The following is a 14,217-nucleotide window of genomic DNA, read 5'->3' on the forward strand; positions in this document are numbered from 1 at the left end:
ATTTTAAGGGGCTATTCTAGTGTAAAAGTGCGAAATTCATATACTTTTTTTGAGAATTTCTAAAATAAAAAGTACTGTATATGTAAAGTATATGTAAAACAATTTTCATAAAAAAATATTGAAAATTAAACGATTTATGCGCCATCTACTGGCACTGTGAAAATAAAAACATAGCTCCACTGCTGCAGTGATTGGGACTAATAGAGATCCTGAAACATAAAATTTCAAAGTGATTATTGAAATATAAGTTATTTCCTATACTATCAACTAGTAGTAGAGGATACGATATAAGGTCGAACTGCACCGATCTGTTTAATGGAAAAAAATTATTTTATATGTAAATTAGTATGTTAAACATTATAAAAAACAAGGGGTGCCTGATATAATCCTGTTCTGACTATAATTAATTAATAATTAAAAAATGATTTTTTTTATAAATTTGACTGGCGTGTTTAACAAAAAAAATTAACACTATCGGTAAGTGCAAACCTATAGGATATGTAAAAATAGGGGTGCATGTAAAAAGCCTGTTCTAAATGGGGGTTGCCTAATTTTTAAAATTTTACAGCGTCTACTTATGGATAATTGGACATGTGTAAAACTTTGTTATTACTAATTTTACGAAAAAAAGTTATTCTTTATAAAAAGTTCTGCATGATGTAAATCCTATGATTCAACCATCAGATGTCAAATTTTGTCAATTTTATACGAGTTATGTCAAAAAATGTTAATTTCGGCCAAGAGTGACTTCGGCCTTTCGAAAATTGTTATTATAAAACGGTATTAATAATCAAAAAGTATGTTTTAGTGCGAAATAACATCATTATAATTAAAAAAAAATTGCAAATTTTTCTGAAATTAAATTCTAAACTTCATTTTTATTCCTTACAAGTAGGATAACTCTTTTATTATCAATTTTGCGAAAAAAAGCAATTGTTCATAAATAGCTTTGAATTGTCCAAAACCTAAGGTGCAGCCATCATCAATTTTATATACTTTATACGAGGTATATAAAACAATTTTGAATTTCGCTCCGGAGAAAAGTTATTCAGTATTAAATATATGTTGCAATATAGAAGAATATCCTTATAATTTGAAATATTCTGAAATATATAAAGGTATAAAAAATCTCTTAAGCGAAATTCATTGGCAAAATCGGCCAACTTGGCAAAATTGGCAAAAAGGGAAAATCACTGCCAAAAACTCGCAATATATGTATACAGTGATGAGCGTGCTAATAACCGGCAAAATAGCGCAAAAGATGGAGAACATATTAAATTGTGATATAAAAGGGAACAAAACTAGTAGAGTTGTTAAATTTAGTGATAGTAACTTATAGATTGACATTATATTGATTTTTTTCCCACCTTTAGACGTATCAGAGCAGTATGTCAACTAAAACTGTCACTGTGACAGTGGCATTTCTCAAACTCGTCCGATACGTCTAAAGGTGGAAAACAATCAAAATAATCTCAATCTATAAGTTACTATCGCTAAATTTAACATCTCCACTAGGTTAATCCCTTTTTATCTTACAACTTAATATGTTTTCCATCTTTTGCGTTATTTTGCCGGTTATAAGTGCGCTCATATATTATTCATTATAAATAAAGCATTTAAATATCGTTATAAATTGCAACCAGAAAGCAACACATAGTTACTTGAAACGTTTATCTTTTTCAAGGATGTAAATATAAATGAACAATGTCAGTTGTCAAAAATTTCAAATTAAAAAATAAAAAATAATTATTAAAGATATTTTATTCAGTACAAGAATTTTATTATTCAAAACCATAAGTTATGGACCATGGACGTTAAATGTGGAGACAATGAGACGACTTAACGCCTTTGAAATGTGGACCTATAGAAGAATTGTGAGGGTTTCCTGGGTAGATAGAAATACGGACAATGAAGTACTGAAAAGAATAGGTAAAGAGAAGGAAGTTGAACTTACAATTAAAGAAAGAAGGCTACAGTAAGTCGGAAATGTGATGATTTTATTTCAATTTGTGCATATAATATACCTAAAAGCACCTAAACTATTAAATTTTGAAGTTTGAACTGTTGACAAAACTGCATCCATAGAAAAAGTACAGTGTACAACACATGAGAAAATTACATATTTCTCCCTCGCTTGATTTGCGGCCCTCTTCCTCGGCTCGTGCCAACAAATGTCTGCGCTCGTGAGAAATATGTCGTTTTTTCTTATTTGTTGTACAGTATACTATTCCTTACAGGAAATTCCTGTAAGGAAATAGGATTTCCATACAGATATTTTTCGTTTCCAGGCAATAGCTAAATATATGGAAATATCGAACGTTCCTTTCAAAAAAGTTGTCAAAAATGTCTAAATTCCTGACCGATTTTAGGATTTGTATTGAAAAATATATTATAATATATTTCAATATTTAATGTTTACAGTTTTTTTTTAAATTAATCTAATGTAAATATATTTCCAAATTATTGGATATTTCATAGTACTTGTAATTATATAACTACCTACATATATATTGCGAGCTTTTGCCAGTGATTTTCCTTTTTTTGCCAATTTTGGCAATTATTTCGCTCAAGAATTGTTTCATACTTTTACATTTCAGAATATTCCAATTTTAAGGATATAATTATATATTGCAACATACTTTTAATGCTGAATAACTTTTTTTCCGAACGAAATTCATATTTTTTGACATACCCCGTATAAAATTTATAAAATTGATGATGGCTGCATCTTAGGTTTTAGACAATTCATAGCTTTTTATTAACAATTGCTTTTTTTCGCAAAATTGATAATAAAAGAGTTATCCTACTTGTAAGAAATAAAAATTAAGTTTAGAATCAAATTTCGGAAAAATTTGCATTTTTTTTTTAATTATAATGATGTAATTGCGCACTAATACATATTTTTTGATTATTAATACCGTTTCATAATAACAATTTTCGAAAGGTCGAAGTCACTCTTGACCGAAATTAACATTTTTTGATATAGCTCGTATAAGATTGACAAAATTTGACATCTGATGGTTGAATCATAGGATTTACATCATGCAGAACTTTTTATAAAGAATAACTTTTTTCGTAAAATTAGTAATAACAAAGTTTTACACATGTTCAATTATTCATAAGTAGACGCTGTAAAATTTTAAAAATTAGGCAACCCCCATTTAGAACAGGCTTTTTACAGGCACCCCTATTTTTACATATCCTATAGGCTTTGCACTTACCCATAGTGTTAATTTTTTTTGTTAAACACGCCAGTCAAATTTATAAAAAAAAATCATTTTTTAATTATTAATTAATTATAGTCAGAACAGGATTATATCAGGCACCCCTTGTTTTTTATAATGTTTAACATACTAATTTACATATAAAATAATTTTTTTCCATTAAACAGATCGGTGCAGTTCGACCTTATATCGGATCTTAGACTATAGGATTTTTGAAAAATATTAAAATTTGGAAAAATGACGAAGTGTTGATTTTTTTTAAATTAGCTAAAATATTTTTAGTTTCAAAAACCGCCAAATTGACATTTTTTATCCGATCAAAAAACCCCTAGTTGATGGTATAGAAAATAACTTATATTTCAATAATAACTTTGAAATTTTTTGTTATCTCTATTAGTCCCAATCACTGCAGCAGTGGAGCCATGTTTTTATTTTCACGGTGCCAGTAGATGACGCATAAATCGTTTACTTTTCAATATTTTTTTATGAAAATTGTTTTATTTTATTTTAGAAATTTACAAAAAAGTTAACGAATTTCGTACTTCTACACTACTCTTGTTGTACATGTACTTCTTTTTATAATAAATGCTCATGCAAATTTTCAAAACAATTGGCACAATACTTTTTATTTTAGAAATTCCCAAAAAAGTATATGAATTTCGTACTTTTAAACTAGGATAGCCCCTTAAATATTAAATAAAATAAAAATAAAATACAGGGTGTTTCATTTAAAAACATTTTTGATAGCGTAGTGTTATTAAAGACCCTGTGTATTTGTAACTAATTATGTGAAGCTTACAGCTACCCCCCTTTTTGTAAATAACTTTTTTTGGTATCTCCTATCTGACTTTGCCACAAAAGTTGCTCACCCCGTATAGAGATATCAAAGAAAATAGTTGGTATTTCTTATTAACTTACCAAAAATGCAACAGTAGAAGAACATAATTTCGTAGTTGTGAAGCTACATTACCCGAAGAGACGTTGTTACTAAATCCAAAATATATCTGAGAATCTTTTAGCGGTAATGTATTCAGTTTCGATTTCAAAGAATGTATAACTATGTCGTCTTTGTTCTTTATGACCAAGAAATATCCTTTTTGTCTCTCATTTAATTGTGTATATTGTTTGTACAGATCACCGACCTAAAAATATATTGTAGCATTTTTTTATCCACCATCCTAGATATATCATAAAAACAATATTATCAAAAATATCAAAAAAGTATTACCATACTATCTGAAAATTCATCTGAAATAGGGCAACATTTATTTTTTTGGATACTTATTCCCTTAGGAACTGGAAATGCAAACCAGTAATAATACAGGTACTTCTTAATATCCTAAAATATAAATAAGATATTACTTAATAAAATAGAGTTATAGCATAAAAGCTGTTTTTAAGTCTTAAAATGTTGAGAAACACTATATTTACATTCCAAAACAAAACAGTCATCTTTATTCTATGTATTCAAATAGATTTTAGTCTATAAAAAGCTTACTTCTCTGTTCTGTGGAGTTTTTGTCATAAGGTGTAGTTTTGTTAAATAAGGTAGATACATATAGCTGATGAAGAAGGTGAACAGATGGACTTAATGCCAACTTTTCATGCAAATTTTATCTAGAAATTTTTTATAAATCCTTTTAACTGTCAAAAGCTGGACTAAGGTTACACTAAAATATAAAACTAAACTCTATATCAACAACCCCTCCACTCTACAGAGAATAACATTTTGTCCTTGTTTAGTGTTATTTTGGCCCTTTTTAGTGTTATTTCGAAATTTCGTCCAGAGAATACTATAACAACTCATATCTTAATGTAGAAAAGAAAGTAGTATTAGGAGTAACTATAGAATTCGTTCGAAATTTGTAAGGAAGAACAGAGATACAAAACAATGTTCTTGAATACGCTTGCGATTTCTAAAACTTTTGCTCATACTGCATTGCAAAAAATTAGTGAAGGTGGTATTACCATAGAACAAGAAAAGAGAGGGAAACACGATAATAGACCAAACAAGATCCTGGACGGTGTAAAAGATAACATTGTAGATAGATTGATAACAAGAACACATAAAATTGTTTCCACTTGTACCTTCTCAGTATACAGGGAAGAACTCAAAACATATACAGGGTGTTTCAATGGGAAAGTAACATACGTTAACTGTAGAAAGAGGACACTTGGGCGGTCTCAAAAATACCATACTTAATGGGTCTTACTTCATTAATAACAAAGATACTGGGTGTTTTATCTATTTTGCCATTTTCTTATTTGGTTCATAACTTTTTAACCACACTGTATATTTATTTTATATTTGGCACGCAAATATTATTTAAGGTGTACAGTCAACTACTTTATTTAAAATTGTAAAAAATCCAGGTCCGGATTAAAAAATATTGCAAAAATTTTCCGACCCAAAAACAACACCATGTACATTGAATTTTTTTAAAATAGGTTTTGCATTTGAAAAGAGGATGAAAAACTAAATTTAGTGGTATACTTTGAATTTTTGGCAAAATGACTTTTCTGGCCAAATTTTGAATTTGAATTCTGAAATTATGTGAATTACGAAAGCTCGAAGTAGACAAAAAAATTTAAATACGACTTACAACTTGAGAACCATACTTTATTTTTACTTTATATTTATCACTGAATATTCTTTAAGGTGTCCAATCATTTAATTTATTTACAATTATTATAAAAAATCCAGGGTCCGATTAAAAAATATTGGAAAAATGTTCCGACCCAAAAGCAACACCCTGTACATTGAATTTTTTTAAAATAGATTTTTCATTGAAAAGAGGTTGAAAAACTAAATTTAGTGGTATACTTTGAATTTTCGGCAAAATGATTTTTCCGGCAAAATTTTGAATTTGAATTCTGAAATTATGTGACTTGCAAGAACTCGAAGTAAAAAAAATTAAAATGTGACTAATTTTAATTAATAGCATTATTTAATGTAAATTGTTAAAATGTTAACATTTTAGTATTTTTTTTATGTCGACAAATAATTCCATAACAAATATTCACCTTTCATTAATAAATAAATAATACAGAATCCACAAAAAATACATAACTTTAGTCAACGAACTATCTTATATATTAAAAGAAAAACAGAAAAAGATTGCTGAAAAATAACTTTTGGATATCTAATATCCAAAATTTCGAACGAGGAAATAAATAGTAGAGAAGAACTTTTTGAGCGGATTCGAGACGCCTTCCAATAAATGAAGAATAACCCTGACGATATTAGGAAGTCAGTCAGACAAATAACAAAAAGAGCAAGACTTTGGCCATTTTGAACAATTACTATAATGTTGATGGTGGCCATTTTGAACAATTACTATAATTTTAATAAGTTATTTTTTGGAAAAATGTTTGTTTTTTTTTTTAATTTGTAAGATAGTTCGTTGATTAAAGTTATGTATTTTTTTGTGGACACTTTATTATTTATTCATTGATTAAAGGTGAATATTTGTTATGAATTATTTGTCGCCATAATAAAAAAAAACACTAAAATGTTAACATTTAACCAATTTAGAATAATTTATAAATAATTAATTAAAATTAAGTCATAGTTTAATTTTTTTTAATTTGAGCTATCGCAATTCACATAATTTCAGAATTCAAATTCAAAATTTTACCAGAAAAATCATTTTGCCGAACATTCAAAGTATACCACTAAATTTAGTTTTTCGTCCTCTTTTTAAGTGCAAAATCCATTTAAAAAAAATTAATGTACAGGGTGTTTTTTGGGTCGGAATATTTTCCAATATTTTTAATCCGGCCCTGGATTTTTTATAATTGTAAATAAATTAATTGATTGGGCACCTTAAATAATATTCTGTGTTAAATATAAAATAAATATACAGTGTGTTTAACAAGTTTTAAGTATTATTTCAATTTTTTTTCTACTTCGAGCTCTCGCAATTCGCATAATTTCAGAATTCAAATTCAAAATTTTATCAGAAAAATCATTTTGCCAAAAGTTCAAAGTATACCAATAAATTTAGTTTTTCATCCTCTTTTCAAATAAAAAATCCATTTTAAAAAATTTAATGTACAGGGTGTTGTTTTTGGGTCGAAATATTTTTCCAATATGTTTTAATCCGGACCTGGATTTTTACAATTTTAAATAAATTAGTTGATTGTACACCTTAACTAATATTTCTGTGCCAAATATGAAATAAATATACGGTGTGATTAAAAAGTTATGAACCAAATAAGAAAATGGTAAAATAGATAAAACACCCAGTATCTTTGTTATTAATGAAGTAAGATCCATTAAGTATGGTATTTTTGAGACCGCCTAAGTGTCCTCTTTACACAGTTAATGTATGTTACTTTCCCAATGAAACACCCTGTATATGTATTTAGAAGGTTTAAATATATTTGTAACGTAGAGAATGTACTTAAAATTTGCCAAACTAAAAAGTGAGATGCAGTAGCTACAAATGGACAGGCCATATAGAGATACCCTGAACTTACAATTGAGAAAATTACGGAAATAATAAATTACAGAAACAACAAGAAGAAAATTACATTAGTAATGTTTTTAATAGACTTTGTAAGACATCTGGAATATACCAATAAAAAAATGGCATTTGAAAAATCATATTATATTCCAGCGGAGGGTAAAACGGCAAATATTTATTTTTTCGATGTTTGATCATGTGTCAGTGACTTAAAATTTGTAAATAACACTGTTTCATTGAGATTGACCAGACCCAGAACCAAAATGACAGCATGAATGATGTGATGTAAATTGCAAAATCATCAGTCTACTATATTTTATACTCCTGACCAGTGGATTATAATAACAATAATAATGTTTATTGATTTCACAGTACAAGAATTAAATACATACATGTTAATTTTACATTATTACATGTTTAACCTGGAAAACAAAGAAACATTTACTTACTACCCGTTATAATCTATTGGTTGAACACGGGAATAGTGTGTGACAATGTTTAGTATTTAAATAGTATACTAAATGCCTAGCTAGAAACATTCTATTATCTTACATGTATTTATTTTTTTATTATACATAAAGGAACTGGGTAAATTTAACAATCCACTCTATAGCAAACTGGAAGAGAAGTAACACAAGGGAGGTGGTAAAGATAAAATTAGGGAAATTCACTTCGAACCAAAGAATCTTTATACAGTTTATTTTATCTAAGACTATCTAAGTACTTTAAAAGAAGTATAAGTCAATTTAGTCAACTTTTCAGGAGAAGCAAAAAACGATAATTAATTGGCATATCTACAACCAAATAATTTTATTTATTTTATATTTATTTATTTATTTATTACGGGATGTCCCCATTTTTACAAATAACAAAAAAATAAAGTATCCTAACCATAACAAAAATACTAAACTAAGTATTAAATAATTATTAAATATTGTTAAACACATGATTATAATTTAAGAAAACTAAATTTCCTGAAAATATTATTAAAACGAAAATCTCTGACAATTAAAATCAAATGAAATGAAGACTCCAAGGTAAAGGTCACTCATCTTCGATTCCTAACATACTCAGTCAGGCAGTGCTTAAATCTTACAGATCTTATATCCAGCAGATCATGAGATTGACTAAAGTCATTTCCCAGTGTCTGAATCCTGTTAATTGGAGAGAATTTGCCATAGTTTGTGTGATAGTGTTTTATAGAAAATACGGGTATGTCTCTAAGAATTCTAGTGCTACATCTAAAGTTGATAAGACTTAATAAATCAGAACAGTCGGTAGTATGGTTCAAGTAGTCATTTAGTTCTGTAGTCTTCTAAGGAACTGATATTTAGCCTTGACCTTAATTCCACAGAAGATATGTTCTTTTAGTTTAATCTATAAGCACAAATCCGCAGAAACTTATTTTGAATCTTTTCAAGGGTGTAAATATGGTTAAAATAGTATGATAACCATACTATAGAAGCATAAGACAGGATGCTACGGACCAAAGTAAGATATAAAATTTTATATGTCGGTATGGAAAGATCTCTAGAGTTTCTTGTGATAAAACCTAGATTACGGTATGCTTTATTTGACAAATTGTTAATGTGTGGGATAAATGACAAGGAACTGTCAAATAACACCATCTTTTATTTCAGTCACTCTTGATAGAAAGCTTGTATTAATGTGATAGTCAAAATTTTTAGATTTGCTAAAGGATAATAACAAAACACTTATCTTTATTCAACTGTTGACAATTGGAAAGAATTCAATTGTATAGAGAAGTCAGGTCTTCCTGGATCCTTAGACAATCAGACAGATTTGAAACTTTGAAATATAGCTTAAGGTCATCGGCAAATAGCAAAAACTGACAAACTTTTATTACCTCAGAAATATCATTAATAAACAAGTTAAAGAGAAGATGACCCACATGCGAGCCTTGTGGGACCCCTGAACTGACCAAGATAGGAATCGAAAGTGAGCCCTTTATAAAAACAAACTGAACTCTTTCATCAAGATAACTACTCAACCATGAAAGAAACCATTCAGGAAAACCAATACATCTTAATTTAAAGATGAGTAAAGAATGAAGCAATCTTTAATGTCAGTCACTCTTGATAGAAGGCTTGTATTAATGTGATAGTCAAACACAACATTATTTTTAGATTTGCTAAAGGATATAAAGAAACACTTATCTTTATTCAACTGGAGACAATTGGAAAGTGACCAATTGTATAGAGAAGTCAGGTCTTCCTGGATCCTTAGACAATCAGACAGATTTAAAACTTTGAAATATAGCTTAAGGTCATCAGCAAATAGCAAAAACTGACAAACTTTAATTACCTCAGAAATATCATTATTAAACAAGTTAAAGAGAAGAGGACCCATATGCGAGCCTTGTGGGACCTCTGAACTGGCCAAGATAGGAATCGAAAGTGAGCCCTTTATAAAAACAAACTGAACTCTTTCATCAAGATAACTACTCAACCATGAAAGAAACCATTCAGGAAAACCAATACATCTTAATTTAAAGATGAGTAAAGAATGAATCACTGCGTCAAAGGCCTTCGAGAAATCAGTATAAATGGAGTCCACTTGGTACCTATCTTCGAAAGCCCTGACAATGTAATCATGATATAAAACAAGATTTGTAGATGTAGATTTACCCTGCCTAAATCCATGTTGCATATTAATCAACAGATTTCTACAGTGCCAAGTAAGATATTTGTTTAAAATTAATTCAAAAAGTTTGGGGATGGCAGATAACATAACAACAGGCCTATCATTTTTTATATTGTCTGTCACAGTTTTTAAATTTTTTTTATTTAACATCCAATGTTTATTGCAATCAGTCTGATCACAAACAATAAGCAATACATATAATTATTGAAAAATAACACAGATGGAAGCCGCCCAGTGGCGAGCACCCAGTAAGACATATAACATTATAATTTTAAAATAAGACATAACAATTACTTGGAACATAATACATAGAGATAAAATTTAGTATAGTGGACAGTTCAGACATAAAAATATGATTATAAAAGTCTAAGGAACATGAATAAAAATATGAAAGAAGTTTAAAAAATCACTAAAACTAAAACATGATTATTTCACTGCACTATGACACTGCACTCTGTTGTTGCTCTGATGTCCAGATGTAAGTTTTTAAATACCGGAGTTATATTATAACTGTCACGCCAAGTACTAGGAAAGGTATGTAGTCTCAAAGATAAATTAAATAATACATGTAAAAGTTTAGATAAACTGTAGACACATCTTTTTAAAAAATATGTTGGAATGTTATCAGGGCCATAACTGAGTTTATCCTTGAGACCATTTATAGACTCAAAGACTTCAGAAACTGAAAATTGAATAAATGGAATGTCGACCGAATTTTTTAATTGAAAATTGTAGTTACTTAAATTAACTTTTTCTGAGCGATAGACACTAGAGAAATGACTGGCAAACAAGTTTGCTATTTCGTCACTTGAATATATTACCATATATTCACTTGTTCTATTGATACCAAGGTACAGATATAGTCCTTTATAGTATTTTTCGGCAAAAATAATATTTTGGCCATTTTTTACTTATTCTCTTTTTACCAAGCCCCCTAGAAGTATTGAAACATCTACATAAATGCAAAAAAAAAACTGAAATGCCCAAAATTATTGTTATATGATTCATAATCTAAAACACAGATTTGTGGTTTACTATGTCAGAATGAAGAATAAATTTGGGCGGAAGGATCAGCAAATATTATTTTGCTCCTTGGACCACCCTGCCCAACTTACAATGTAATTTATATATGTAGCTGTGTAGGCTATAGTTGATGCCGCAGTGTCCCTAATACGAAACTGTAGTGTGGCATTATAGTGATGCCTCACTGTCCTAAGAGTATAGTTTAGTAAGGCATCACATTTATACCACCCAGGGCTGAACGTTTAAAGGGAGGAATAGAATGAAATTAATTATATAGTAAAATCAATCCTAAATATGATAAATAAAGTACTAAGGAACTTACAGCAAAAGTTAATAAAATAAAGCAATTTAGCAATGAAGGATCTTCAAGTGCTCGCCCATCCTTTATTTTTTCGTACAAATCAATGCCAACTTCGTTTATTAGATGCATTTTATCATAATCCTTAAATCTCTCTATTGTATTAGTATTTATCAATCTCCCACAGAACCGCAAGTTCATACCAGCAGAATAGTTCCTAAAAGTAGAAAACAATGTCAAAATGATATTTTTAAAAATTTATTACTAACTTACACATTAAAGGAAGTACTGTCCACTTCTAACAAAGTCCATGGACAATTTAGCTGTTTCAGTATATCTGTATATCCATATAAGTCTTGTACTATCTCTTTTGATTTATATACATCCAATTTCATTTCTGTAAGTTTGCTCCAAAAACTGGGATTAACTGAAGAAGTTATAGGAATGTAATCCAGCGTGTTTTCCATTTTTCAATATTACTCAAATTTTAAAATATGCTAGGTAAAATTATATAAATATTTAGTTGATTTTAATTTGTAAATATAAATATGTTTATGTTAAATGACATAACAAATTAAATAAAAGGTTATGTTCCTTACCCGTACATCGTACATCTTCTTTCTTTTCTCTTCTTGCCACTGCTCTTAAGGCAACTTGCCAGCTCCCGTAGGAATCCCATTCCCAGTAGATCGAGTACGAGTACTCCTTTAAGGCTGTATGACACTATGCATTTTCTTGTATCATTTCTAATATCGTTTCTGATATCGTTTCTTGTATACATTTTCTTGTATCATTTCTTGTACATTTGTGCCCTGTATATGACACTATGCAAGTTCTTGTATCGAAAATTGTATGAAATTCGGCACGTGATTGGTCGAAATTTTGTTTGTCACCCTGTGTCACGTTATGGTAGTATTTACACTATGGTAGTATTTATTAATCTATGATGGTAGTACTGCATCTACAGACACAGTTGATTTTAAATATTTTATAAAATTTATAAACTTTTATACAATTAACATTTTAATGTTAACCAGAATTTTACGTTGACTGAGGTTGATTATTTGTGTTTTTATTTTGTTTTGATATTTGTGCTAAAATATTTGCATTAGAATTATCTTCAGTTTGATCCAAATTAGGAACTATTGTATTTTCGTCTATTAAAAAATTATGCACCATGAAACCTAAATTTATAGTTTGAACTTTACTAGGAGCTAAATATATGGTTATTAGTAGAACAGTCGTCCATACCAAACGGTATATTAAGTATAAATAAAAGATTTATAAATAATAATACCTACAAAAACACAAATAAATTCATCAATACATTATCCCATTTTCATTTCAGCCGCCATTATGAGTAAGTAATTATGACATTTTAGATGTTTTACCAGCAGGTTTTACGTTTTTGCTCTTTGCGCAGAAATTGGCGCAGTTCTTGTACAATAATCTGTGCCTGACACAAATTCTTGTATCGTTTCTGATATCGTTTCTTGCGGTAATACCACAGAATAGAAAACAAGTAATACTATATTATTAATCTATGGTTTCTTGTATCTGTGTATGACACTATGCATTTTTTTGACATATCAGAAACTAAAATGATACAAGAAAATGTATATAGTGTCATACAGCCTTTAAGGCTGCTTTATTAGACGGCTTTACAGCTTGCAAGAAAACTTGCTGCAATTTCTTGCATGCAAGACTTTCATGCAAGTCTATTGCATGGTCTTTTACAGCTTGCAACCCGGCTTGCATGCAATTTGAAAGTTTTACCCTTAACCTAACTTATAAACTTTTGTTTTTTTTTAATTACGTTATTGCTGTTTATTTAACTTGGTAAATTTCGTAATGCCAAGACTATCAGAAATAACCAAATATAAAAGGAAAAAGGCGATAGCAGCAACTTTAAGTATTATTATTGCTGCAGCCAGCCTTTTAGTCACTAATTTAGAACGCCGAGATCGCGCGGAGATGGTGAGTAAGATCTTAGTTGAACAAGAAAAGGGGTAATAATGTATCTCCAACAGAAAAATTTATCCAAGTAGATGATGAAAATGACTCTAATTTTCTAGGAATGAATGTACATTTTAATAAACTCTTGGGAAAAATTGAACAATTACAAAGAAATCTATATTTCGAAATACTATTTCTGCGAAACACAAATTAATTATTATCCTAAGGTACTTAGCTAGAGGAGAGAGGGCTTCCGTAGCTTAATATACATGCAATTTACAATAATTATGGAATCTCAGAAAGTGCCATTTCATTATTCATTCACTTCCATCCTTGATATATTTCACTAATTTCACAAACAGAAAACAGCTGATCATGAGCTGATCGGCATGTATTCGTGAATTCGTGTCGTCAATGACATTTGATATTGTGGAAAAATCAAATTTCCCTAGACTTGCATGAAAACTTGCAGAAAAAATGGCACCAAACCGATTATCGCGCAATTGCAAGAAGTTGCATGCAATAATCAACTGACGACATACTGCGCATGCCTTTAGGCAACTTTCTTGCGTCTTGCAGGTAG

General features: G+C 29.2%; 1 protein-coding gene across 2 annotated transcripts in view; it reads right to left on the bottom strand.

The window, feature by feature from the left end:
* The window catches only part of LOC114336417 (ubiquitin-like modifier-activating enzyme ATG7), a 53,875-nt gene extending 41,346 nt beyond the window's left edge, over window positions 1-12,529 (bottom strand). Inside the window, exons 1-5 of one of the 2 annotated variants that reach the window (XM_050646088.1) lie at window positions 12,278-12,529; window positions 11,952-12,175; window positions 11,703-11,895; window positions 4,453-4,563; window positions 4,143-4,366 (exon numbers count right to left, since the gene is read on the bottom strand). In XM_050646088.1, coding sequence (XP_050502045.1) covers window positions 4,143-4,366; window positions 4,453-4,563; window positions 11,703-11,895; window positions 11,952-12,145 — 722 coding nt within the window. In that variant the 5' untranslated portion in view covers window positions 12,146-12,175; window positions 12,278-12,529. Of the gene's footprint in view, window positions 1-4,142; window positions 4,367-4,452; window positions 4,564-11,702; window positions 11,896-11,951; window positions 12,257-12,277 lie in introns of those variants that run through there. The other variant, XM_050646087.1, reaches the window with a different exon arrangement.
* Between the last annotated feature and the right edge of the window lie 1,688 nt (window positions 12,530-14,217).

This window comes from Diabrotica virgifera, chromosome 3 (assembly GCF_917563875.1).
Source record: "Diabrotica virgifera virgifera chromosome 3, PGI_DIABVI_V3a".
In the NCBI taxonomy this organism is placed as follows: Eukaryota; Metazoa; Arthropoda; class Insecta; order Coleoptera; family Chrysomelidae; genus Diabrotica; species Diabrotica virgifera.